The sequence below is a fragment of the Gopherus evgoodei genome, chromosome 11 (assembly GCF_007399415.2).
Source record: "Gopherus evgoodei ecotype Sinaloan lineage chromosome 11, rGopEvg1_v1.p, whole genome shotgun sequence".
Taxonomy (NCBI): domain Eukaryota; kingdom Metazoa; phylum Chordata; order Testudines; family Testudinidae; genus Gopherus; species Gopherus evgoodei.
In genome coordinates, this window is record NC_044332.1 from 52,221,382 (window position 1) to 52,248,584 (window position 27,203).

General features: G+C 38.9%; 1 protein-coding gene across 8 annotated transcripts in view; it reads left to right on the forward strand.

The window, feature by feature from the left end:
• The first annotated feature begins 55 nt into the window (after positions 1-55).
• Positions 56-27,203, forward strand: part of PRPF40A (pre-mRNA processing factor 40 homolog A) — a 50,604-nt gene continuing 23,456 nt past the window's right edge. For 3 of the 8 annotated variants that reach the window (XM_030580994.1, XM_030580996.1, XM_030580997.1), the window contains exons 1-13: positions 338-776; positions 3,425-3,562; positions 6,997-7,077; positions 9,992-10,022; positions 15,232-15,254; positions 18,113-18,190; positions 18,295-18,405; positions 18,796-18,916; positions 20,055-20,079; positions 20,549-20,917; positions 22,408-22,516; positions 23,598-23,662; positions 24,371-24,535. In XM_030580994.1, the coding sequence (XP_030436854.1) occupies positions 420-776; positions 3,425-3,562; positions 6,997-7,077; positions 9,992-10,022; positions 15,232-15,254; positions 18,113-18,190; positions 18,295-18,405; positions 18,796-18,916; positions 20,055-20,079; positions 20,549-20,917; positions 22,408-22,516; positions 23,598-23,662; positions 24,371-24,535 (1,673 nt within the window). In that variant the 5' untranslated portion in view covers positions 338-419. Of the gene's footprint in view, positions 777-3,424; positions 3,563-6,996; positions 7,078-9,991; positions 10,023-15,231; positions 15,255-18,112; positions 18,191-18,294; positions 18,406-18,795; positions 18,917-20,054; positions 20,080-20,545; positions 20,918-22,407; positions 22,517-23,597; positions 23,663-24,370; positions 24,536-27,203 lie in introns of all 8 variants that reach the window. The other 5 variants (XM_030580999.1, XM_030581001.1, XM_030581000.1 and 2 more) reach the window with 4 other exon arrangements.

Here is a 27,203-nt window from a genome sequence, read left to right on the forward strand (position 1 = left end):
TTCCTTCTAGCTTCCTTAGCCCCGCCTGCATCGCCCACGTGACCCCTTTCCCAGCGTTCCCTCCACTCGTCCCCCCCACCGCAGTTTCTTCCCCCTCGCGAGCTCCGGAGGCCAGCGCGAGCAATCCTCGCGCGTCCTCTCCCCCGGTGAGCGACGGCCCCCAGCGCGCTCGACCGCCCTTTCTTCCCCCTTCCTCCAGCCGTCCGCGTTCCCTCGTCTGGCGCGACCCCCCTCGTGTGCCCGATTCCGGCGCGACTCTTTTCTCCCCCGCTCCCCGCGGCGCTGGGCCTCTTTAGGCGCCCGATCCCGGCCAGGGTCCCCTGGTTCCTGCCTGCCGGTCGCCGCTAACGGTTTCGTATACGGCTTCCAGGGGGGACTCCGCGCGTCCATCCGTGTGCCGGGCTGGGCCGGGGCTCGCGATGTCGGGCGGGGACTCGGCGGCTGCTGCGGCCTCCCCTCAGCCGCTCCCCTTCTCCTTGCCGAAGCCCCCTCCCCTCATGCAGCTGACGCCGGGGGACGCCGTCCGCCCCGTTGCTTCCGCTGCGGACCAATCGCCGAAGAGTTCCCGGTTGGGAGGCCGCCCGGATTGGCCGGGTGGGAAGCCTGTCAGCCTCCTGGCTCCGCTTCTCCCGCCCCGCGGTGAGCCCGAGCCTCTGATGCCCTTTGGTCCCTCGTCCCGGCAGCAGCTTAGAGGGAGGCTTCTTGGCAGGTGTGGCGGGGGGAGCCTCCTGAACCCCTCGATGAGGCCGGGCGGAGTGGATAGAGGATCTCTCATGGTAAGTGAAGGGTTAAACGCTGCAGAGGGGAGGGGGCGGGGACCTGCCTGGCAGCGTGGGGGGTGGGGAGATGGCTCCCGGCTGCATCCTGGAGGGGGACACCTCTGTGGGCGTGTAACACCATGGGAACAGCCCTACTCCCTTTCTTGGGAGCCTGGGCTAGAGCCCGAAGGGAACCCAGAGCAATAAGAGCTTGGTGGCATCCTCTCAGGCCTTTCTTAGAAGCCCCTTCAAGGGAGTTATAGGGTCAGCCACAGTAGGACTACTGCAGCCTGAGCCATGCACATGGGGACACTAATGCATCTCTAATGGTTCCTATTGGAGTTAGAGAGAGGGGTCCTTTGTCCCTTTGTAGGGCTGACTTCTTCTCCCACTAAGCTCCTCTTAGACTGTATGCTCTTTGGGGCAGAGACTCTAGCACTTTCTTTGTGAAAAATGCCACATGCCCTTCAGGGGCTATCTGAGGCAGAGTTCTGAATGTAGTTTGCCTCCCTGCATTTCTGCCTTGAGGGCCTAGGATTAATAGTTCATGGAGAATGTTTAAGCAGCAAAGAATCCTGTGGCACCTTATAGACTAACAGACGTTTTGGAGCTTGAACTTTCGTGAGTGAATACCTACTTCGTCAGATGCATGCATGCATCTGATGAAGTGGGTATTCACCCACAAAAGCTCATGCTTCAAAATGTCTGTTAGTCTATAAGGTGCCACAGGATTCTTTGCCGCTTTTACAGATCCAGACTAACATGGCTACACCTCTGATACTGGAGAATGTTTGTTTCTCTAGTCAGCACTGCAAAGAGCTGGTCTATGTGAGATCCCTAGGAGAGCGTGGCAAGTTCAGTGTTATCGCTGGGATGAGATGTTCTCCTCACAATGAAACTGAGAGAACGGCTTGTAGGTCTGGGGGCAACTGGTTGGTAGTTACACCTGAGAGAAAAAGGGGAGGAAAATGGCCTGAGATCAGAAAGGATAAATGTTCTTGCCTATCTAGGGGTGCGAGGGAACTGGGCAGACTTTCTCTCCACCCATTGATTATTTGTATAACATCTGGAGTTAAAGAAATGAATAAGTTGCTGTGTCTACTGCAAGATCTAAACTTGCTCAGGAGTTTTAAAAGTACTTTGTGTTACTTCCTAAATGTGCAGTTTATCAATATGTGCTTTACTACTAACCTAAAATTTTCAAGTTAATCTCTCTCAATTTTATTATCCTGGTGGGACAATAATATTACATATAATCCAGCACAATAAGTACGATAAGCAGAGAAAAGTACAATTATATTTTACAATACCAGTTGATGTTATATTGTTAGCTAAGCGAATGTTGGTATATTGAAATAGGGAGACTTTTGCAAGATAGTCACAGTGGTGTGATTTTTAACTTATCTAAATCATTTTTCAATATTTTAAAACCTTTCATATTTCCATAAACCATAGCTTTCAACATTCAAAAAGTTCTGCAAGAATCCATTGAAATTCAAGTACAAAAATAATGGCAAAGCCATCTGCTTATTCTTTCAGTTTAACCAGGGTCTTCGATATTATTGAAGGAAGGAATCACAATGGAGATATGTCTCTCTGTTTGTTTATGTAACTAAAAAGTGATTTAAAAAGTTACCTTTCACTGACAAAATATTGAAAATTACTATTTTAATTATTAGGTGTCACTTCTGCTTTAAAGCCAAAATAACTATGGTGGATCAGTACAAGGTCAATCTTTTAAAATGTACGTCTATGATAAGATGGAGAAAATGTAATCACTGACCATATTCTGATCTGTACAGATATGTCATTTCTGTGTCTATTCTACTTTCTTTTAAGATTTTGAGTTGATGTTACTTTGACATCTTTTGATGAACATGCTAGTAATTTTATGAATAAATCACTATGGAGGCAAGTGGCCTGTACAAAGTGAACTTCCATACCGTTTCACATTCTTGTAGATCACAATTCTGTCCTAACCTGGGTCTCCTAGTGCCAGTAATATTACCTTGCTAAGTATAGATTCAGCAGTAGGTTACTTTTTCACTAATTTTTAGTGGCGATAATCTTCCTTTAGAACTATTGTTTATTGTAAAAGTGGTTTTGGCTGTAAAAAATTTAATGTATGATATAGATTTTTGTAGAAAAGATATAGAGAGAATTTACTGGAGCTAATCTACAAGCAGCAGCATTGACATGACAGTAAACGTAAAGGTAGAAAGGAAAAGATCTGTTTCTTTTTTCCTTGCCTGTATATATTTCCATTAAGTGTAGTCAGATGGAATAGCATATAAAAATGTTTGCATCTGTAGGTGTATTGGGCGTTTGTGTTATAGCTACGCATTGAGGGACTTTTCCAGGTTTTTTCTCTGTATTCTACTGGAATTTTTAAGTAAATTCACTAACTTCATATAGATGAACGATTTCTGTCAATCTTAGGTATCTAGTCTTCTAGACTGTGCTCTGTTTTAGAGCTGTGTCATGAACGGTTAAGCATTTTGATGTAGTTAATTTTCTCTGTATTTTCCTTCATCAGAAGATAAGACAGATAAAGGACCAAATTCCTTCTGTGATGGCATGTTTATCATGCACCTGTTCTTTGTTATTCCATTTCTACAGTTTGTGCTTTCATGTTGATATCTTCATTTATTAACACTGTTTTTCAGATGGGGCACCCAGGCATGCCGCATTATCCACCTATGGGAATGCACCCAATGGGCCAGAGACCACCGAATATGCCACCAGTTCCACATGGAATGATGCCTCAGATGATGCCTCCAATGGGAGGACCACCAATGGGGCAGGTAAGGCAGCTTATCTGTGTTGTCCACACCCTATCCCCGCCCCCCCAACAATGATCTGAGAATTCTAAAGACAGGTAAGTCTCCCAGAGTTGCTTGGAAATAATGTTAATAGTCATTAAAATGTAGTGTTTCTATAGCATCATCCATTGGTAATGCAGAAACTACATTTGTAACAAAAAGTAATGAAATTATCTTGTGATTTCAAAATTTAAAATGAAAAGATCTAGTACTTGAATTCATAACTTCTGTTATTGTTAGGTTAGACAGTATTCTGTTAGTCTTTCAGGACAAATAAGTTGCATCTAGCAGTGTGCAGTTCTAAAAACCAAAAATCCTGAAAACAAACAAAAACCTCCCCTTTAGCAAGAGACTGTAGTGTGATAATGTTGAAGCTTTGACTCTGTGCTAAGAAAGTCTTATAACCTGTAATTTTCTTCTATCCCTGGAGATGGAGGGAAGAAATGTAAAATTATTTGGTGCTGTTTTACACTTCTGTGACATACTGTTATTTTTGCCCTGTTGTCAGCATGATGCATGTCTTGAAAAATAAACTCAGCCACTCAGTGGCAAGTATAAAACATTGTTGGCAAGTAAAGGTGCCTAAACTTCACATTTGTATAATTGTAAGCTTTCTATTTTTAACAATGAAAGGTCCTGTCCCTTATTAAGTAAGTTCTGAATTTGAAATGAGGCAGTTCCTTTTCTGAATATGCAGAAGTCTCTAGTGTTGCTTCTGGTGATCCTGGCTTTCCTAAATAAAAGCAGAGTCAAAATGAGAAGACCAAGGGGTGGGAAGGTGGGGGCACACCCTTCCTGCGACCATTGTGAGGAAGCTAAAGCAGATTCAAAATTACAAGATGTCTACTAGAAGGAAGCCAGTATGAAAGATGGAGCCTTCTGCGAAAGGTCCAGGGACAGCGCCATGATAGGAATTTAATCACCTCCCTTCCCAGAGTGTTGGGGCAACCCCTGAATCTTAATGCCTTGGAGGGTGGCTCACCTACCCTATTAGTAGATGTAGGCCTGAAGGGTGTCTGGTACGTTTTTCATGCTGCAATACATAGTATGACAGTCTGTTATATTGGATACATACCTGCTGCAAAGCGTAATGCAGTTTAAAAAGACAAAGGCAGATGGAGATGGGGTGATACAATGTGAAAACAAAGTGATTAGGTTGCTCATAGGCACATGTCTTACCAATTATGAGCATTTTTTAAAATAATAAACACACTAGTCAATCCCCTTGTCGTCTCTTACCCAAACGTTTTCAGACAGAGTCCCATTGCCCTTGTGTCCCCTTCATCCATCATCTTTCCCCTTCTGTCCATGTAATGAGCAGTTCCCACATAGTGTAATAAATGAAAAAAGTATGTAGATAACTTAGCAAGTTTCTGGCAAACACTGTGGAAGAAAAGACTCTTGAGGGGATGGGGAAGGGAAAGTAAATGAGGGGAGGTTAGAGGTTTAATGACTATATGGCCAATAAGAATGGACCTATAGGCTGGTATTCTGACTCTAAATCTACTAGACTGCAAAATGTCAGTCTGTTGGCCCATCTCCTTGAATGCTAGGACCATTCCCCTAGCAAATACAGGTTCTTCTACTTATCTCTGAAGCATTCTGGGAGGGACAGTCTAGAGGTTTATAATCTTGATTCTCAGGTGCCTTGTTGGGGCAATGCTGTTGCTGTTCTTCGTGTCTTTGAGTGCCACTCTAGGACTGCTGCCCTACTTAATTCACAAGAAAATCTCCTGGGGCTGAAAATAATTGGGTCTTTTTTGCAACCTTAAATCTGCAAAGGCTATGGGCCTGAGAATAACTGCAGTATTATCTCAAAAACTACAATTTTTCTAGCTACACAGAGAGGCTTCAGAGCAATAAGGAATGCTTGAGATTCCTATAAGTGAGTGTACAAGGGCTTCTAGGAAACTTCACATGTTCGGATCCCACTTAGTTGGAAGTAGCAGTGGGGCAAGAGTGCTTTCTTCTCCTGCTTCTACAGGATGACGAGGAATAGGAGGGCCGCCTTCCAACTTTTCCTTTCTTCCTCACCCTCCCAAGAAAACCTTGTGGATTGAGGGTGGAGCAGTAGCCCTACCAAATATCCCACTCTCCACACAAGATGCAAGATGAGGGGAGTGGTAATCTGATGCTCCCTGAAGATACAGGGGGATGGGGTCACTTGGCCAGCCTGCCAAAGTCTATAAAGGTAATGGGGGATGACTGAAACTTAAAGGGGTTGACTTCCCAAGGCCTCTTTGGGGACTGAGTGACCAAAATTTCATCAGCTGAATATGATCAGATTAGCATAGCACTATTATTTGTGCTTTTTGCCACATTTATTTATGGCTTATCAGTTCTTAATAGTGAAAATGAGTGGAAAACTGGAAAAGTGCAAAATATGAAGGAAATCTTTTTTAAGAAAAATTTTAAACCACTTTATAGTGCATCAGTTGATCACTAACAAGTAACTTATCTATATAAATTTGCTGTGGTTACTGTCTCTTCAAAATAGTCTAAGCATATACTCCCAGATAAAAAAATATTTTATCAAAGTAAAAGATATGGGTCTTTGTTTCATCAGACAGTACATAGATCTGGACTCAAATTTTAACTAATTGTAATAGCCAGTCCACATTACCATGTTCAAATTGTTTTAAGGGAAGTAGTGTGGTTTTAAAGTAGCTTACATGGTTTGCATTCATGTTACATGTTTTTTTAGATGTTTATAACCGTTCAAGAACTGGCTGAGAATTCTTCGCTCTTGCTGCTTAACTCTTTAATATCACTATTCATCTTGAAAGATCTTGGCAAACATTAATTCTTATAACACTATTGTGAGGCAGTTACCTCAAGTATTACTCCTGCTAGCCGACAAAGGAAAGAAGGCATCAAAGTTAAGAGAGTTGTGCAAGATCACAGAGGGGACCAATCTTAGAGTCTGAATTAACATTTATGATACTAATTGATTTTGTTGTTTGGCTCCCAAATTTTCTGAGAAATCTTTCCTTCTGTGTTCCCTGTTCTAGTCTAGGATTCCGATTACGACAGGGCACAGCATTATCAATAGATAACTCATCTTGTCATTTGTTGTTGATTCTCATGTAATCCAAATAGTGCTGTCTACAATAAATGTCTTAGCTTTCTTCTAATATTTCAGAACTAAGTTGAAATGTATTTTCATCTTCCCTTTAAATTGGGGGATCTGTTGGAGTGCATTTGTGGAAAATCTCGCTATTTCCTAACTTAACATTGTTGCTAGTTTTATGTAGACTTGTACAAACTTCTAGTACACTTTCTTGTGTCCTGGGGGATTATTAAACTTGTTTATCAAACAGAATAAGTAGTTAGAGACTCGTACACTATCATAAAAAGTTCATATTTGGCGCTATGTACTTGAGAAAATATACTCTACAATAACATTTTAATTGTAGATGCCTGGAATGATGCAGTCAATGATGCCTGGAATGATGATGTCTCATATGTCCCAAGCTCATATGCAGCCTACTGTACCGGTAATCTTTAAAGCCTGTCTTTTTCACTTTTTAAACTACCTTACCCCATGTGAACACTATTACCAGCATTTCACAAAGTCTAGTCAAGCTTTTGAACTTGTATAAAATGATGATAAAAATGTCCTCCTTTGTGTATAAAATTCTGTGAGGAAGAGATGAGTATTTGAATAAAGCTTCAGAAGACTCACACAAAAGCAGCCACTTGCACCTTAATGGAGGAGTGATCTGTATTTAATCTAATTACTTCCTTAACATGCAAAATAGTCTCTCTCTACCCAGATTTCAATATTGCATGTAACTATTGATTTTTTTATAAACTAAGCACTTTGTACATCTATTGTAACTTTAAAAAAAAAGTGTTTAGTACTCATCATGATTTCCACATTAATAATACACAGCAAAATAGTGAAACAATTTTAATTCATTAAATCTCGTAAAAGATGTCAGTAACAGAAATATAATTGATTTCTTTCATATTAAGTTGATTATGGATTTCTAAGATGGATTACCCATTATAAACTTTGGAGGAATTTCAGAGATCTCTGGGGGAAAAAAAAATTAAAAAGCACTGTGGTCAAAAGAGGAGAAAAAGAGAGATCTGGTTTGCTAAAATTCAATCCAAATTTAAATATATGAAAATATGATTTCAGTAGGTTTTTGGAGCTCTGACAAATGCTTTCGTATTACAAAATGATCAGGAATAGTAAAATATCAGTTAAGTACAACTTTCAAATGCTATGGTGTTTAAGGATATTTTTAAGGATATGTTATTTCAGAATCTAAACACTATAATATTCTCTGTTTTAATTAAGATAATTATTTCATTTTCATGCTATATGGTGGTAATTAGAATTTTTTTCTCAAGTGATTGACAGCTGGGTCTTGCTTACATGCTTTGTCATATTTGGGATAGGAGGGAATTTTTCCCTAGGTCATTCTGGCAGGCCCGTGGGTGTTTTGCTTTTCTCTCGAGCAAGGGGTCACTTACTAAGGTTATCTGAGTATGTTGTACTAAATCAGTTTGCTGCAGTAGCAGGGGCTTAGGGGGGCATTGATTCACTCTGGTCTCTCCTGTTGTCTGCCTATTGCCCACAATAGTTTAGTCTCCTGAGAGCCGTGATATTTTATCCTAATTCTGGTTGTTGGGCTTAGCAAGGGGGTGAATGGGTGGTGTTTAGTAGCCTGTGATACACAGGCAGTCAGACTAGATGATCTGGTGGTCCTGCCTGGCCTTAAACTGAGTCTCCAATATGATCTGCATTGTAGTTGTCATGCTTTCCGTAAGCTACATAACTCTTTATGAAATCTGTTCTCTGTAGTGTGCCCTATCTAAATACAAAGCCTGATTCAAAGTTTACTGAAGCCTATGTGGTTCTTTTTGTTGACTTCAGTGCACTTGGAGTCTATGCTGTATGCAGGTATTTTTGCAAAACACCTATATACGTGTCTTTGTACAGTGTCTTACAACAACAATCATTATCATGAGGTACAATACAGCAAGAGCTTTTATTTCTATATAACTAATTGGTACCGATTGAGGCCATCACTTTTTGGGATTCTTTCAGGCACCTATATTCACTATTCAGAAGAAATGATAGTGAAAGAAGTTTTACTCAGAAAAATAAAAAACAGCATCAAAGCAACATAGCATCACTTTAGATCAGGTGCTGTTGGCAGTTTGATTGGATACAAAAATTACAGCTGTAAGTCTTTTTCCTAGTGCAGATAAATTGAGCTTGAATGTAGTCCTTCTGAAATTTGGAGTCTGGAAATCAGTTGAGTACTCACTGTCTGTGTTGGGATATCCTTGGAGTGCTTACTTACCTGGGCAGCAAATTAAATAGAGCTTTAGATAGTGCCGTTTAATATATATACAGTTAGTACAATTTTCAAAGGTGCCTAAGTTACATAGGGACCTTAGTCACATTGATAGTAAAAGGGACTTTCGCTTTATGTCACTTAAGTACTTTGAAATTTTTCCTAGTTCATTAAGCAAGATCATTTACCCTCAGAGTAAGCATTGGATAACCTTGAACTTGATTGCACCAGTTTGGGTGGTTTTTATTGAATCTACCTTGCTAATCTGTATTATTTAGATGTTCAGTTATCTCTTGTGCAGACTGCCTGAAAAAAATCAAGTAACTGAAGGATTGGGTCCAATAAATGGTAAAGTTTTGTATCTGTTAAAGCTTTACATAAAAAGATAGAAGTCAAGAAATTCTTAAATCTTTTTAATCCTCTCCTTCCCCCTTTGTATTGGAGATTTGGACTAACTGTGTAAAAGAGTTCCAGTCAAGGCTAAATCCATTTTTCTCTTAGTACTAAGTTGACAAAAAAATTGTGTGAGATAAATTTAAGTGATTGCACTAAGCATAGTGGTAATGTTGCAGTATGTCCTTGTTGACCTAAATCTGAAAAAGTTTATTCAGACATGTACCCAAGGCCCATCTTTTCTCAGTGGGTGAAAGCTGATCTATTGCTGTTTGAATCAATGAAGGTTTAAAGTATTACACAGGTGGTGGTATCAGTCACAGACACACCCTCGTGTGTTATTTCAGCATTGGAATTAGCTAATCATCTTCACTGTATATTCTGGATGAGTAGTCTGTTTGCATGCTTAAGGACTGTTGTTTGTGAGGTTGGCAAGAGATTCATTAAAATGAATTGGTGAATGTATGGCTCTTTCAGACAAGTAGCTTGTTATCCTAAATTACTTACGTATAGAGCTGGAATTCCCATGATTATTGTTGTATGGGAGGGAGGGGGAGATGGAGACCCACATTTAAGCTGATGAAGCATTTTGCTGCCAGAGAAACTTAAACAAGTTGCTTCTTCAAATTGATCATTACAATATTTAGTAAAGTTATTTAATATATTGTTATGTTTTAAAATAACATGTTGGTTGTTTCTACAGCCAGGAGTAAACAGTATGGACACACAAGTAGGTATGTATACACAATCATTAAATTTTTAAAATCTTTTAATAAACTCGATTACATTTCAAAAAATGAAACTTAAGTTTACAACAATGTAAATGAACCTTTAACCAGTTTCCTTTTTACTTATATAAACTCTTTATTAAGTTTAGTTTATAGTGATGCTTTACCTTTCCTAATGACTTTTTCAGAAATGAAAAAACTTTCATGGAAAGAAAACAAAAGGATAATTTTTATATGCCGTAAAACTTTATTTTGTGTCTTGTTAGTTTTCTTTAACATTTTTATATTTTTAATTATTTTGCACACTTCAGAAATAACAAACTTGAGACTCATATCCTGTTCTGGATTTATTTTATTTTGTTTTTTCTCCTTCAAGTATTCTGTCATTATGGATGTCTACTCTTGAGATGCCCAGCCCATCTGTATTCTCCTGCAATACCAAACATTCAGACCAAGAGGGTATTTCAAGAACTCATACCTCTTTCCCATATTCTTCAGATTGTCCCATATCTAATTTGGTGTACATTCTCCAGTGAAAAGATTCTTTCCAACCATGCATGAATAGCACTTTCTTGGGAGCTGAGTTGAACTTAGTGTTCATGAAACTGATGGAATCGCCAATCAATTATCTAGAGCAAATATTTGTGTAAGCTATTCCTTGAAGATTGGATTGCCAGTGCCTGGAATGTCATTATAAAGAGTCTGAGAGCCATAAGGATAACCTGTGTCTTCACTAAAATGGTGTTTAGTTCCGGTGGAACTCATGCTATTAAATTACCTGTGTTTTCCCCAGATCTGCACTCAGTACTAGGAGAATATAAATGGCATAACTTAGGTGTTAAGAGGCCCTTATTTAACACTTGGATAGAATTATGGTCTCTCTGAATCTTCTGGACTATTTGTAATTTCTGATAAATCAAGAGAGATTATTTCTGTTTAATGGATTGAAGAACGTATGCAGGTCTGTGATCTTGCAGAAGTTTCAGTGCTTGAAGGTATTGAAGTTCATTCCACCAGGTCTAAGGCCTTGGCTACACTGGCACTTTACAGCGCTGCAACTTTCGCGCTCAGGGGTGTGAAAAAACACCCCGCTGAGCGCTGCAAGATCCAGCGCTTTAAAGCCTCAGTGTAATCAGTGCCGCAGCGCTGGGAGCATGGCTCCCAGCACTGCAAGCTACACCCGTAGAGGATGTGGCTTACGTGCAGAGCTGGGAGAGCTCTCTCCCAGCGCTGGCGCTCCGACCACTCTCACACTTCAAAGCGCTGCCATGGCAGCACTTTGAAATTTCAAGTGTAGCCATACCCTGAAATAGTGTATGCGTCAGTGTAAACATGCGGACTCACCCCTGCGGTGCCTCCTACTGATTGTCCTAGGGAATTAACTCTTTTTCCAGCCAGGAGAGCCCTGTGCAGGCCAGTGATTTGCCTGTCCTCTTGGCCCCCGTGTCCTTCCCTGGACCCCAGTGCCCTTTTAACTAGGGTGCTGCCCCCTGGCTGTATCCCACTAATCTGGGTCTCCCCTGGGGAACCCCCAACCCACTATCCCCACTTTGCCTCAGTTTTGGCTACTGTCCAGTCTCCATCTAGCCCCCGTTCACCAGGGCAGACTGCAGTATCAGCCACTCATAGGCAAAGGGGTTTGGACCTGCTGCCTTTGCCTACCCCTGGACTGCCCCCTGCAACCCCAGTACCTCTTGGCCTTATGCTAGGCCGCAGCCTGGGGCATTCCAGGCAGAAGCTCCCTAGCTCCTCTGCCTTTTCCCAACTCTGTTTCACTCAGGTATCCTGTGTCTAGCTCCCTGTAGCCAGTCCCTTCTCCCTCTACAGGCAGAGGGAGATTCCGGGCTTCTGGCTCTCTACCTCTTATAGGGGCCAGCTGGGCCTGATTGAGACCTGGCCACAGTTGAGCCTGCTTTCCCCTAAGCAGCCTAGGCTTCTTGCCCCAGCCACAGCCCTCTCCTGTGCTGTTTTAAGCCCTGAAGGGCAGGAGCGGGTAACCACCCCGCTACAGTCAGCCATTCCCAAACATTAGTAGTTCATGTACAAAAATTAGTTCTTTTTAAAAAAAAAAAAAAAAAAAGGATGTTGGAAGTGCCAGATGCAAATTTCTTCTTCGGGCACATTTATTTTAGGTCTTAATAGACTTAATTTAAATATTTATGGACTCGAAGTAAAATAAAATTTGAGTCTGGTGGAGATCTGCCTGGGGGAAATTAGAAAATAAGGGAGTTTGGCTGGAGGAGTCCCACTGGAACCTTAGAGAATGTGAGTTTTAGAATTAGTTGAGAATTTGTCAATAAATCTATTTAATCAGAAAGTGCTACTTTGTCAAAGTTCTCTCACTTTTCTGCAAGAACTTATAAGTTTCAATAAAACTTTCACTGGGAAGGTTACTCAGGTCCAGGGTGGAATATCAGGGGGACGGATCCACTATAGCTGTGGTTCTCAAACTGTGAGAAAGTGGATTGCTACCCTGTTTTAATGGGGTCTCCAGGACTGGCTCAGACTTGTTAGGGGTAAGGCCAAGGCCAGAGCCCGAGCCCCATCACCCAGGACCCGAGCCCAAGGGCTTCAGCCCTGGGTGGCAGGACTAAGGTTACAGGGCTTTGGCCCCCCTCCCCACCTGGGATGGTGGGGCTTGGGCTTTAGCCCTGCCACCCGGGGCAGCTGGGCTCAGGCTTCGGTCCCCTCTCCTGGGGTCATGTAATAATTTTTGTCGTCAGAAGAGGGGTACGGTGCAATGAAGTTTGAGAACCCCTGTCCTGACCAGCACCCAGGGTCATAGCTGGTAAGGGAGCTGAGGCCTGCCCCATCTCTGCCCCGTCTGGAGGAGGAAGGGAATGTATGGGGATCTGGATGGGGTGTCTCTTTGTCTGTCTGTCTCTTGTACACACGCACACACACAGCCACGGTAGGAGCACACTGGATGGTGCTATCTGGAAGAAGATGAGGCTCAGGACTAAGGGGTGCTGTGATATTTGTCTGTCATAAGTTATGACCCACCCAAATTTCCATTCCCAGCTACATCACTGCCATTAACTATAAAGGACGTAGTAAAATGACAGATGTCAGTGAGGATAGATGTAGCATTAAACAATTTTGCCAAAAATACTGATGGTATTGTCAGCTATGAGAGGAAATCAACAATTGCGTACTACTTGAACAAATCGCAGAAGTATTTAAAAAGAGAGGCATAGTTGTAAGGACAATCTCATAAAACGTAGTGCTTTATTTCAACCTGTATCAACATAACCACAGTTGCTTGATAAGAGCGGTTGGATGTTGTCCGTAGAATTTTAGAAATGTAGGAGCGGAAAGGACTTTGATAAGTCATCTAGTCCAGTCCCCTGCACTGAGGCAGGACTAAGTATTGTTGGAGCCTGTCTAACAGGTGTTTGTCTAATCTGGTCTTAGAAACCTCCAATGATGGAGATTCCACATCCTCCCTAGGTAATTTGTTCCAGTGCTTAACTGCCCTTACAGATAGGATTTTTTTCCTAATGTCTAATCTAAATCTCCCTTGCTGAAATTTAAGCTCTTTACTTGTCCTATCCTTAGTGTATTTAAAAATACATTATACATTTTTTTCTTCATTTCTACTTTCTGTGATTCAGTTACTTTAGTTACTTTGCTTGTGTTTTCATATTTCGAATGAAAGATACTGTGTATCTGCACAATTTATCTTGCATATTCTTGTACAGAACAAAGATTCACAATATTCTGTTTATTTTTCTTTTTTTATTTCAATCTTGGGGTTTGAAAGATGTGATCATTAGCTTCATTGTAGAGAAAAATGTTTTTGGTGACAACTCACTATAAAAATTACTCTTAATTTAAGCAGCCACTATTTAACAACTATTGTTCATTTCACAAACCACGCATGTGGTCACTTTAGTGTCACACTTTTTGTTAACTGATGATAAAGATATGGCTTTTGTGGTTAAAACGTGCTTTTATAAAAACAAAATTCGTGAAAACTGGCTTCCATATCTGTCTAAAGAGGCTGCATTAATATAGTATTGTTCCGTATTAAAACTGTAAAAAATAAAAATTAAAAAAAAGTGCAATTTCGTGTAACAATTTTGCATCATTTTTTTGGTGCACGTCATTCCTTGGGGTGTCCCCAGCCTTACCCCATCCAGGTTCCAGTCCCACTCCATGGTCTTGATCTGAAGACTCTCACCTTTCTTCCCCTTGTTTCGGGCCCTCTTCCTCGCCCATTTCTGGGGCTATGTTATGATTCAGGCAGGCTTCCACAGTCTACCAGCTGTTCTGGTTCCCATCCCAAGGAGCCTCTTTCCTAACTTGATGGTCCCCTGTAGTTCTCCTTTCAAGGCTGCCTCCCCTCTCTCCTTCTGGGAGTCACCTAACAGCTAGGTTTTATCATGTTAAGGAGGTTGTTACCTGATTAACATCTGGTCCCATTTTCCAGCTGATCTGTTGCTCCCTTGAATACCTATTTCCTTAAAGGTACTATGTCAAGGAACAGGGTTTGGCTGGCCCTGGGTCCCACTACGCCTTAAAAGGGGAAGACAACTGTGTGACCAAATACAACTTCTAACAAACTCACGTAGCATTCTGGTACATGTACTACAGTATGGGAATTTTGGGGATTTTTACTGCTACTTATTCTTCAAGAATGAAATCAATAGTGCTTATGCTTGAAGAAGAAAGAGAGGCTATTTGAGCATAATTGTTTTTTATGTGAATTCACACTCCTGACTCTCCCTGTCCTCTTTGGAGTCTTTAATTCAAATTCTGAGGACATGGCTCAAGAAAACATTTAGCGCATGCTTGTATCCGAGTGACTTAAATGGAAATTAAGCACATGCTTAAATGCTTAAATGAATAGAGTTGTTTTCCTGAACTGGGACCTGCAAAATGAAAAGTAGATTGTGTTTGTGGGTCATGGCTCATTATAAGCCCAAACAACCGGTGCTGCAAGAATGTATAGCTCCATCAGACATTCTTGGCAAAAGAGTTCTGGTTGGATGCCCCTGGGTGCCCATTGCAAGGATTAATCTATCCTGATAATCTTCCTGAACTGGAGTTATGGGTAGGTCATCTTTCTTTTAGTTTTTATCAAATCTTTTATTTACAGTAAGTCATTTCTTAAGTTATAAAAGGCCAGAGAGGAAAAAATAAAATTTAGAAGTGTTTCCAGAACACTAGTGTTTCTCATTCTGTTTTTTGTTTTTTTTGTGTTTTTAAATAGGCACTACGCCTCCTGGAACACAGGTGAGTAAAAACCAAGGCTTCAGAAACTTAATAGAAGTACAATGATTATAAGTCCAAGTATGGACATTTAAAAGAAAAACCTTATTTGATTCCACCCCTCCCCAAATGTTATTTTTACTCTCTAACTTACATGTTACTTATGCACTCATTATAAATCAGTTTACATGCTTAAGGATCAATATTTTTTTTTCTATTAGATTACCAGTCTTTGACTAGTGTTTGAACACTTGAATTGCCCCCGAAATATTTGTACTAGTTTGTCAACCAAACACTCTTGCCATTCAATATTTAGACCTGAATGCCAAGTGTGTTGAGCTATCTGTGCTCCCATGGAGTTTTCTGATTAGAACAAAAGAACGGTCATACTGGATCAGACCAAAGGTCCATCTAGCCCAGTATCCTGTCTTCTGACAGTGGCCAGTGCCAGGTGGCTCAGAGGGAATGAACAGGTAATCATCCAGTGATCCATCCCCTGTCAACCATTCCTAGCTTCTGGCAAACAGAGGCCAAGGACACCATCCCTGCCCATCCTGGCTAATAGCCATTGATGGACCTATCCTCCGTTAACTTATCTAGTTCTTTTTTGAACCTGATTATAGTTTTGGCCTTCACAACATCCTCTGGCAAAGAGTTCCACAGGTTGACTGGGTGTTGCATGAAAAATACTTCCTTTTGTTCTTTTTAAACCTGCTGCCTGTTAATTTCATTTGGTGACCCCTAGTTCTTGTGTTATGAGGAGTAAATAACACTTCCTTATTTACTTTCCCGACACGAGTCATTGTTTTATAGACCTCAATCATATCCCCCCTAAGGCATCTCTTTTCCAAGCTGAAAAGTCCCAGTTTTACTAATTTCTCTTGGACTTTTAGGAGAGTGTTTTTCTAGTTCTTCTAGTTCTCAAGACAGCAATCATTAAAATATATAAAAAACAAAGGAAAATAAGATTGTGATAAAAATAATGTAATATTTTTAGGTCTTGGAAAATTGTAATGATTTTTAAACTCTGGTATCTTGTGAACTTTGAGGACTGAAATACAGACTCAACCTTAGCCAGTTATGCTTTTGAGATATGGAACCTTAAAACAGGCACACAGTTCGTTAGCGTAGTGTAGTATTTTTGTGCTGGTAAAGACTGGAAATTACTCCTTATTTTTAAAACCCCAAATATCCTATTGATTTAGTTAAATTTAAAAGGAGAAATTTTCACATCTGTGTTTTTAAATAGGCACTATTCTGAAGTGTGTGGTCTGTATCAACAGAACAGTATAGCACAATGTAGTCTTCACAGTGCCCTGACACAAACATATTCAGAACGAGAGAGCACTTCAGGTTTCATGACTATATTCAGTCCTTGGTAACTCAGCTGAGATTAGCAACAAGGATCTTCATTAGTGCCAATTACTGTAATGGTTTGTCATAAGGGATAGAAAATGTTTTTCTAATGAGTGGTCAGAGTCTACTAATCTGGAAGGCCCATGTACCAGTCCATCAGTGTTTCTAGTTCTAACTGGCTCTTTGATCTTAAAGTGTGTGAGTCAGCTAACTCATAACAGTCTGTTTTGCAATATTGAATTAAACCATTTTTTTTCCATACTCTAATAAAAATAAAATGTTAATATTTGTATCTCTGATACTATTTCTTCTCCATGCAAAATCTTCAAAAGGTATTTGGACCCTTCGTTTTTCTTGACATTTTAAGTAGTTCCTGTTCTCATGTTCAGGAGAAGTTACCACACAGTACAATAACTTAATACGAGCAAATATTGGTGTGGAGGGTGGGAAGTCTGATACCTCATGGATAGAGCCCTTCCAAATTCATGGCAATCGTAAAATGCATCACAGTCCATGAAATCTGCTCTTGTGTGTGCTGTTTCCCTATACTATGCAGATTTCACAGGGGAGACCAGCGTTTCTCAAATTGGAGTCCTTACCCAAAAGGGATTTGCAGGGTGGTGGTGGGGGTGTCACAAGGTTATTTTAGGGAGATTGTGGTATTGCCACCCTTACTTCTGCACTGCCTTCAAAACTGGACAACTGGAGAGCAGTGGCTGTTGGTCGGGCACCCAGCTGTGAAGGCAGTGCCCTGCTGCCAGCAGCAGCACAGAAGTAAGGATATCAGTACCGCAAACCCCCCCCCCCCCCCCAAACAAAAAACAAAAAAAAAAAACAACAAACCCTCCTTTTTGCGTCAGGACCCCTACAATTGCAACCCTGTGAGATTTCAGATTTAAATAGCTAAAATCATGAAATTTATTATTTTAAAAATCCTTTGACTGTGGAATTGACCAACATGGACTGTGAATTTGGTAGGACCACCACTGCTATAAACAAATATCTATACACCAGTGGATTCAGCGTTTTCAGCAGGATTAGTGTGGCACCAGTCCATAACTTAATATAACAATTCCCAGTCTTGGATCATTGTAACTTTCAGTCCTTAGTGATGTACATAGGTGTCACCTAGAAAGTAATTTGAAACTTTGAACTTACTTCATGTGGCACACTAAACTGCCATCATATGGAAATGATTTTCAGTCATTATCAACTTAAGTTGCATTTAAAAGTAACCTAGACATCCTGTGTGTGTACAAGTATGTCAGTCAGTCATTGTCTATCTTGGAGTAGTATTGTATTGTAAGTTTTCCTTTTTGATTCTTCATTATACTTTAAAATCATTTACTGTAAACAGGAAATTTGTAAATCTGAATCAGTTTTAGGTTGTTGGGGGTTTTTTTTTGTTTTTGTTTTTGGCTACTGTTCTGTGTTTAAAAATTCATATTGGATATATTTAAAATACGTTGATTTTTTAAAAAATGTAAACCAAAGAACTCAATACACTTCGTTTTTTTTCCCTTCAGATCACACATCAAATAGTTTGCGCAGCCCAGCAAACCACCACAACAAACAGTTCTATAAATGAAGATCCTTCTAAACAGGTTTCATGAGTTTTTACTTGTATTTAATTTTTCTAGAGTTTTTTATAGCATTCCATAATCACATTTTATTGCTTCTCATTGATGGTCTGTTTTGTTTTTCCTAGAAATCTATGTGGACTGAACATAAATCACCAGATGGAAGAACTTATTATTATAATACTGAAACAAAACAATCTACATGGGAGAAGCCAGATGATCTCAAAACACCTGCTGAGGTAAACCAAGTTAATTGAAAAATATGAAACAAGTGACTTAAAATGAGTTCAGTATACTATCCAAGAGACATGCATTAGAATTTTTATTTCAATGTAATTTACAACTGTAAACACCCCCACTCCAAAAAAACCAAATGTTTATTAATTCTAGATAACTGTGTATAACTGAGTTGGATGGATTCTTCAAGATACTCATTGATGTGCTTTTGAGCTCACAATGTTACATCAGGTTTACCTTTTGCTGCTTTTCTTGAGGAAATATTTTCATTGTATGCATTGCAATATGTTTTCAGTTGATTTTAGGCTTATTTTTGGGTTGTTTTTAGGATATTTTAGTTGTTTTGAAACATTGTAATAAGATTTTTAACAAACGTTTTTGCTCTCTGTTAGCAATTGTTATCTAAATGCCCTTGGAAAGAGTACAAATCTGACTCTGGAAAGCCTTATTACTACAATTCCCAAACTAAAGAATCACGCTGGGCAAAACCCAAAGAGCTTGAAGATCTTGAAGGTAATGGTAATGGAAACTAAGCATTTGGGGATAATGTAAATGTTATTTCTACATGAATTATGGCACTGTTAATTTAGTGTAGGAATAGTTCTTCCTATTAAAAATTAAATACTGAAATAAAAAAGAGATTTTGGAGTTTTGCCCCAATAATATAAAATAACTAAGCAGAACTGGTCTGTCTTATTTTAACATTGATCAAAGTCTCAAAGATTAAACTTAATTCAGTGTCATCCCATTCAGTGGATTTGAAATAAAAATGGTGTTAGCTATTTTAGTTGAAAATGAAAATTATGCATGAAGCTGTGTTTGTAAATGGTGTTGATAATCTGTTTCCCAACTGCCAACCATTGCTTCAATATATTATTGTTGGGAAAAGCTAATTTATCAAAGTCAAAACCAGCATACCTCCCAAAGTGCATGTGAGTAAAGCTTTATTTTGAGATTATCTGGGAGATGTTGGGGGGAGAAAACCACCACCATCTTTTATTTGCATAAGATCATATTATGACACACACGAATATAATCTAGGTCTCATTTGGATTTCTTCTTGCTGTTCCACAAAGGTAACATCATAGTTTGTTCTGGTGGAGTGTAATGCTGCATTAAGTGTTTACTTTGGATAGGGTATGGTCTTGGTATAATAATTTTAAGGAAGCTAAGGTAATAGAATAGTACAGATGGGGAGAGTTGGGGGTGAGGGTGGGAGGAATTCCAAAAATTAGAGAAGCAGCACTAGTAATTAAAAACTAGATAGAAAAAGATGACTGAAACGGAAAGATGCAGTTGAGTAAACCCTATTTGTCTGTATTGAAAGTAGCATTGTTGCCTGATGAAACTGAAAATATTTATTTCAGTTTGAACAGAAAAGAAAAAGTAGTAGTTGCAGAAGGCTGTTCAGTGAGATTTTCTGTGTTTTGGTGGTTCTAGAATTTCATTTTAATCAACCTATCTTTTAAATTATTGAAACAAGAATACTAACATCATAAATATCAACAATAAAAGAGTAGCTTGATCTATTTTTGTATATCTGACCAATTTCTTTAAATATATATAATATCAGTAAGTTTTCTTTTCCAAACATAAGTGTCTTGTGAACATTTGCACTTTGAATAAACATTTTCTTCTTTTGCCCCTATAGCAATGATTAAAGCTGAAGAAAACAGGTATGTTTCTAAAAATACTTTTTTTATTAAATTGATAGTATCAATGACTATTTTTTTCTTAAACTGAAATAACTCTGATATCTTGAAATAAACTTCTATCTTGCTCTCAATCTCTAAAGTGTTTTAATACTTGATTACCAAAGTATATTTTCATTATTTAATTTTAGAAGTGCTTTTAATTTAAAAATATTTGAACTTCAGTCCCTGTATTTCTGTTAAGCTGTACAGTTCTTAAAAACAAACAAACAAAAAAAAAAAAAAAAAAAACCTCCCCACTTTTGAAATTGTTTTAGATCTTTTGTTTTTGTGTTTTTGGTGAGATATAACACTTTTTGTAAGGTAGGCCTAAAACTCTCAGTGATGTCCTTAGAACCGTATTTACAGTGTAATATTTTCCTTTAAGGTTAATTGAACTTACATGACTATAAAACTCTTTTATTTTGATTTTCTTACTTCATGTATTCAGCAGTAAACCAGAAGAATCAACTCCAACATCTTCTGCTCCAGCTGTTGCAACAGAAATTACAGATACCGTTACTGCCACGGCCACCACCGCCACCACCACCGCCACCACCACCACCAGTGATGTTGAAACTGCCGCCACTACCGTTCCTGCTGTAGCAGAAGCTCCTGAAGCTGAAGCTTCTACAGTAGCTGCTGTTGTAGAAAATGAAAATACAGTAACTACAACAGCTGACGAACAAGTGCAGCAAACTACTACCACCACCACCACCACTACTGCTGCCACAACCATTGTCACCCCTGTTGTACAAGAGCAGAATGCAGAAGCTGTCACTAACACTCTCGAGGAAACTTCTAAACAGGAGGCTTCAGTGGAGTAAGTAAAATCCAATAATTTGGTTTGGAATACAGCTCCTTAATCCGAGGCTTTTTAGTGTTGAGAGTTGTGGGATTGTAGTTATATTGGAGGTGGTTAAACTTTTTGTTCAGATTTTTTTCAAAACAAAAAAGACTGGAGCAAAGCTACTGGAGAGAAATGGTTAAGAAAAAAACACCAGGGAAGAAGGCATTTTAAATTATTTTTTAAAAGCCTCCTCATATCTTTCTCAGGTCCTTCATTTATTTGCCAGATTTAATTGGGGATTGTTCGGACCCATAACTTTGCATTTTATTTTAGAAAGATAAAGAAATGTTAGATAAACAATATTTATACTGTGACAGACCCAGGCCAGTCTGGTAGAGGGCAAATATACTGGTCACTGGGTGAGTAGTTTTCTGTTCCCTGAGTGACCAGAGCAGTAGCTGCACTAGAGTAATCAGGAACCAATTAAGGCAGACAGGCTGATTAGAACACCTGCGGCCAATCAAGGCAGGCTAATCAGGGCACCTGGGTTTAAAAAGGAGCTCACTCCAGTCAGGTGGGGAGGAGCCGAAGGGGAGGAAGTGTGTGTGAGGAGCTGGGAGCAAGAGGCGCAAGGAGCTGAGAGTGAGAGGGTGTGCTGCTGGAGGACTAAGGAGTAAAAGCGTTATCAGACACCAGGAGGAAGGTCCTGTGGTGAGGATAAAGGAGATGTTTGGAGGAGGCCATGGGGAAGTAGCCCAGGGGGTTGTAGCTGTCATGCAGCTGTTACAGGAGACTCTATAGGCAGCTGCAGTCAACATACAGATTGCCACTCTGAAAAGTGAGTTAGACTCTTTGTTTTAAGTATTTGAGAATTTTAGCAGGCAGCATCATCCTGAAACATCCAGTTGCTTGTCTGTAATTTAGAATATACATTTTTTAAAATACAAAACGAAGAAAAAACATGTAATCCACTCTGAATAGGCTGTAGTCCCCAACTAAAAAATCCAAATCAAATAAACCCACCAAAGTTGGTATCGTACCTTCCCAACCGACTGCAACTACTCTACACCTTCCATCCCTCACCAAAAGCCTGTAAAAACAGACAAGTTTTGTAGTGTACTTTGAAGGTCAGTAGTTTTAGGCAAGGTTAGGAGTAATTGCAAAGTCAAGACTCTTCCACAATTAATGCCCTATTTTCCTCTCTCCCCCTCTCACTTAAATCAAGGGGGAGATAGCTTGAGCAGGCAGTTGATTTGCAATAGTGGCACCACTATTGCAAAAAGAGAGAGTCTGTTTCTCGGTTTTTCCCCCATAACGTGTATCATTTTATTTTAGACTAGCAAATTATTATTTTTATATGAAGTATCAATTTCAATCTTATAAAATTATATATTTGAAAAATATGTCTCAAGAAATGTCTGTTAATTGGACATCGCTTAAATTGATAATGACTCTTTTTTAGGTTTAACTGAAAAATGGTATATTTACCTAAAGTATGTAATATTTTGTCTTTAATCTTTTAGTGTTGCTCCCAAAAAAGAGGAAGAGGACACCCAGCCAGTTAAAAAAACATATACATGGAATACAAAAGAAGAAGCAAAGCAAGCATTTAAAGAACTGTTGAAAGAAAAGGTTTTTTAAATTGAGTCAACTACTCTTTAAACTCTTCTGAATTTCTTTCCTGAGAAATTACTGATTTATTTTTTTAAAAGTTTGATTTTCATATTGGAGTAAATGAGGAAAAAAATGTTATAGAGGAAGTGTACTTGTTTAGACAATTGTCTTATATGTTGCCTATACTTTTTAAAAATATGTGTGTGTGTAATCAGGGGGCCCACAGCTCTTCTCCTTCCTATGTTTTTCCCTAGTATAATGCAATTTTAAACTCATGATTTTGTCCAAAATTAGAAATTGATGATTTTTAACTGCCATATGAAGATATGGCAGAAAATTATAAAGATGCCAACTGACAAAGGCAAAACCTGTCACTATGTTTAACAGCAGATGTTTGAACAAAAGTGACTTTCACATTAAAATACATTTATCGTCAACAAAAATCCATTTCCTTTTTCCTTCATCTTACTACAATTACTAAAGCCACGTGTGTTTAGACAGGTTCTCTTTTATGATCCATCCTTTGTGAAGTCATAATTCTGCTATATTCCACATTGCTATTGAAATTACAGTAAATGTTATAAACGCATTATTACTTCACTGCAGGATCAAAAATATTGCCCTATACAATTGCCCTTTGACATGCTTTCTGAATTTCCTACCATTGTTCAAAAGGTGGAGGATGTGGTGAGATAAAAATGAAGCTAATGCTCAATTTCCCTCTCAGTCTGTTTACTGATGGATGCTTTCTGTAGTGTGCCCAACATTCTAGTGTCCAAATGCAGTAGAAGAGTGCCTGAAAGAGAATCAACCCATAGAAATAGTGATGATGATCCCACAAGTGCCCTGTATCTCTCTCTCTGACTAACTTATGAAAACATCACTTTATTTTTACTAACATATTGTACATACTTAGTATGAAGGGGGAATAGTCTACTTTGTACAGCTCTCCTGTTAACATCAGTGAGAAGTCTGCTGTGTCTCACCAAACAAATGAAATACTTCAGTCTAGTCTATCAGTATTTCCGAAGAAGCCATATCACCATAGTATGTTGGTACCTAATCTAGTGGTTACATTATTGATTTAATGTCTTCACAGCGTGTACCATCCAATGCCTCATGGGAGCAAGCTATGAAAATGATCATTAATGATCCTAGATACAGGTACTGCTTCCTCTCTTCTCTTTAATCTACATTGTCACAGACAAAATATATACATACTTTGCCCTCATCAGTGTCATATATGAGCACTGAAATAGGATTTGATCAAATACTGACAGTTCCTTCACCAAGCCAATTTTCTTTTTTTTGAGTCTGACCTCTTATTAAAGTAGCAAAATATCTTGGGAGCTGAATATGTTCACCAGTGAACAATGGAATGGTACATGGTCTTAAAGCAAAAATATATTAGCAGTAGTAACTAGAGTTAAACTTTGCATTTTTTTAAAACCTTCCCTGAAATAGGGGTTTATGTTTGTTATAATGGAGATGCTGAGAACTTTTTGGGCCATATTTTCAAAAGAGCTCATTGCTCTCATTGGGAGCTGTTGGGTGCTGAACAGACTTGAAAATTTGGATCTATATTTAATGTCCAAAATGCAGCCTGAAAGTAAGATCTCTTATGAGGCTATTTGGTAGTATGTTATAAGAAAAGGTACTTTGACTTAATAGACGTTATTTAAACACATGAAAGCAGATACAATAGCCTGAGTATTAATTTAGTTCTGTAATGTATGCTTCACTTTGTTTCACCACACTTCTATTAACATTAGTGTTTGTATTTCATTCTGTATGTAAATAAATTTGCATTATTACTTCTATTTTCTAATTCCCATTCTATGTACTTAAAATCTTGTTTTTCTTGCTGTTCAGTGCATTGGCAAAGTTAAGTGAAAAAAAGCAAGCCTTTAATGCTTACAAGGTCCAGACAGAGAAAGAAGAAAAAGAAGAAGCAAGATCAAAATACAAAGAAGCTAAAGAATCCTTTCAACGTTTCCTTGAAAACCATGAAAAGATGACGTCTACAACAAGATACAAGTAAGATCAACTTAATGTACCACAATGACCCGTCACCATTTCAAGTTCAACCTTAAATTTACTTGGCTTGGTCTCTGGTGAGCAAGAACCTTTGTATAATGTTTCATCTTTGAAAAATCTAAAGGCTTGTCTACACTTAAAGTGCTGCAGTGAAGACGCTACCTACGCTTCTCCTGTCAGCACAGGTAATCCACCTCCCCATGAGGTGGTAACTAGGTCAACAGGAGGATTTTCCTGTTGACCTGTTGATCTAGCACCATCTACACCGTTGGTTGGGTTAGTTTAACTGTGTCGTTAGGAGTGGATTTTTTGCATCCCGAGCAACGTAGTTATACTGACCTAATTATCTGTTGTAGGACCAGGTCTTTAGACGCAATACTGATGTGGCATAAGTGGAGCTGATAGCATTTGAGTTCAAATATCTAGAAATGAAGGTAGTATGTTATGCCATATTTTTATTTAAAAATAAACACAATCTTTCCGATAAATTAAATTTTAATCTTCCTGTTTCCCATCATGGTGCTGTTGTTAGATTTCATTTTTTGTTCAAGAAAACAGTAGAATACTTAGAGCATGTTTGCACAACCACTTGTGCAACACTCCAGCAGGCCACGCAGTAACTGTCCATGCGGACCCTGCTACTGCGTTCTAAAAGTTCCCTAGTGCACACTGACGTGCAGTGCTCACTTTTAGTGCACAGCAGTAGGGTCCACACGGACACTTAGAGCATGGCATGCGTTAGCACTGTAGATTTATACCCCATTTTGCCACTCAGTAAGCTGTGGTGCAGAAATGCCCTTAGTGACCTTACCCATATCACCTGGCTGATAACTGGAATGAGCCAGACAAGTTACAATTCTTTTCTCACAATAATGAGAAAAATGTATAATAGGAATAACACTGAGGTTAGTTACATTGTTTTTTAACTTCTTGACAGTGTCATGTAAGAATTAATGTCATTACTATCAGTATAAAAACACAGCATAACAGAAATTAAAGAGTTATGTCAGAGGAGAACCGTTATTTTTCTGACCTACAACCATAAGGTTTAGAGTGGGAAAAGTTCTTTGTCATGTATAAATTGTAAAACTAATCTGAAAATAGTTCCTGATCCCAGTTACCATTGCTGGTATTCCTGATGCCACAAATAATGAAGTTTCATGAGCAGTAAGTTCAGTGCAGAAGGTTGCAAACAACTTTCTTTATGCTGGTCTGTTGCAGAATATTTTAGTATTTAATTTTTAAAATAATATGGAGATCACTGACAAACTGCTGTTTTATAAACAGCTCTTTTGTAAGGGTTGTTCCCCATCAAATGAATTAATTCTATAATCCGTTAGTTTGTTCTTGTAGACAACTTTGAAGTTATCAGCAAAAGGTTTAGAGCAGATTAATGGATTTTTTTCAGATGGAGCTAATTTTTGGGTCATTAGCCTTTGCAGTGTTCCTTTTAACAACGAAAGCAATAAACGTTAGCTTTGATTCAAAATGTAAATTGTAGTCTTACCTCATGCATTCTGAGATGCAGAGGGTTGTCAGTATAGGAGGCCCTGGTTGTGAACCTACTACTTCTGGTGTACTGTCAGATCGAGAGATTTGGCCATTTTGGCATGATACAAGGCTAAGTACTTTTTTTTTAAAGCCAATTCTTTGCCTAATCCAAAGCATTGTCTTTATTTTTTCTTAAGATCAACTTTGTTTATAAAGCTTCTTTTCCTACACGGTGCCCCTCAGATGTCACAACTACCTATTATTAAAATATATGAATGTGCAATAAAATAGTATTGGTGGAGAATCACAAGATAGCATGAAACCTGTTGTCACCCTTAATGTTTTTAATCTTTGATTTATTCTTTCTTAGTGTTCTAATTCACCCTGTCCATAAAGCTGCTGTTTGAACTCTATTAATCTGTATGTTGTCTGAGATTAACTATTTTTGCATGAAGATAGAGTACACAGTGCATTCGTATTTTTGCAACAGTAAGAGTGCTTCCTTGCATTTTTGTCTTAAAGTAAATATCCATGTAGGCAAAAAAACTGATGCCGGTCTTTTTTCTAAAATGTGAAAGCGGAAACCAGTAGACAGAGTTTAGGGAGGCGGGGGTGGAAAACTATTCCTACTCACCTCTTCTGAGTGGGGTAGCTTACCTGGTAAACTTCCGCATTATTTTCTGCGGCATTTTCAGCTAAGCATTATTACCTGATAGTACCCACATCCTAATCATTGCTGGTAACTTCTTTTTCTAGCCTATGAATTAGTCTCATAGTTTTTGCGATGGTAGTTATGAACATGAATTTATTCTTCTCTTCAGCAAAGAAAGCTATGTGTGGTATTTCTTTTCCAGTTGATTTTATGGGTTGATATGTGAATCTTGGTTTAGTATTCACATGAAACAGTTGGCCCCAGGATCAATGTGGAGTACAGTTTTTATAAAGCATTTTAGAGTGCAAAGGAAAATCATTGCTGAATCCTATGGCACTATTAACTTGTTCTAATTAAACACTTACTTCTGTCCCAAAGTCTTTCTTTACCTCTGACTTTTTACTTAGGTGAACACATTTGCTTGAGCAGTAAAGAAGTTAGTAGACCACTAAAAAACTTGAATGTCTTCCAGTGGTGTGGGTGTTACATTGGCTTGTTTCTCTAGGACTTGTAAGAATAAAAATA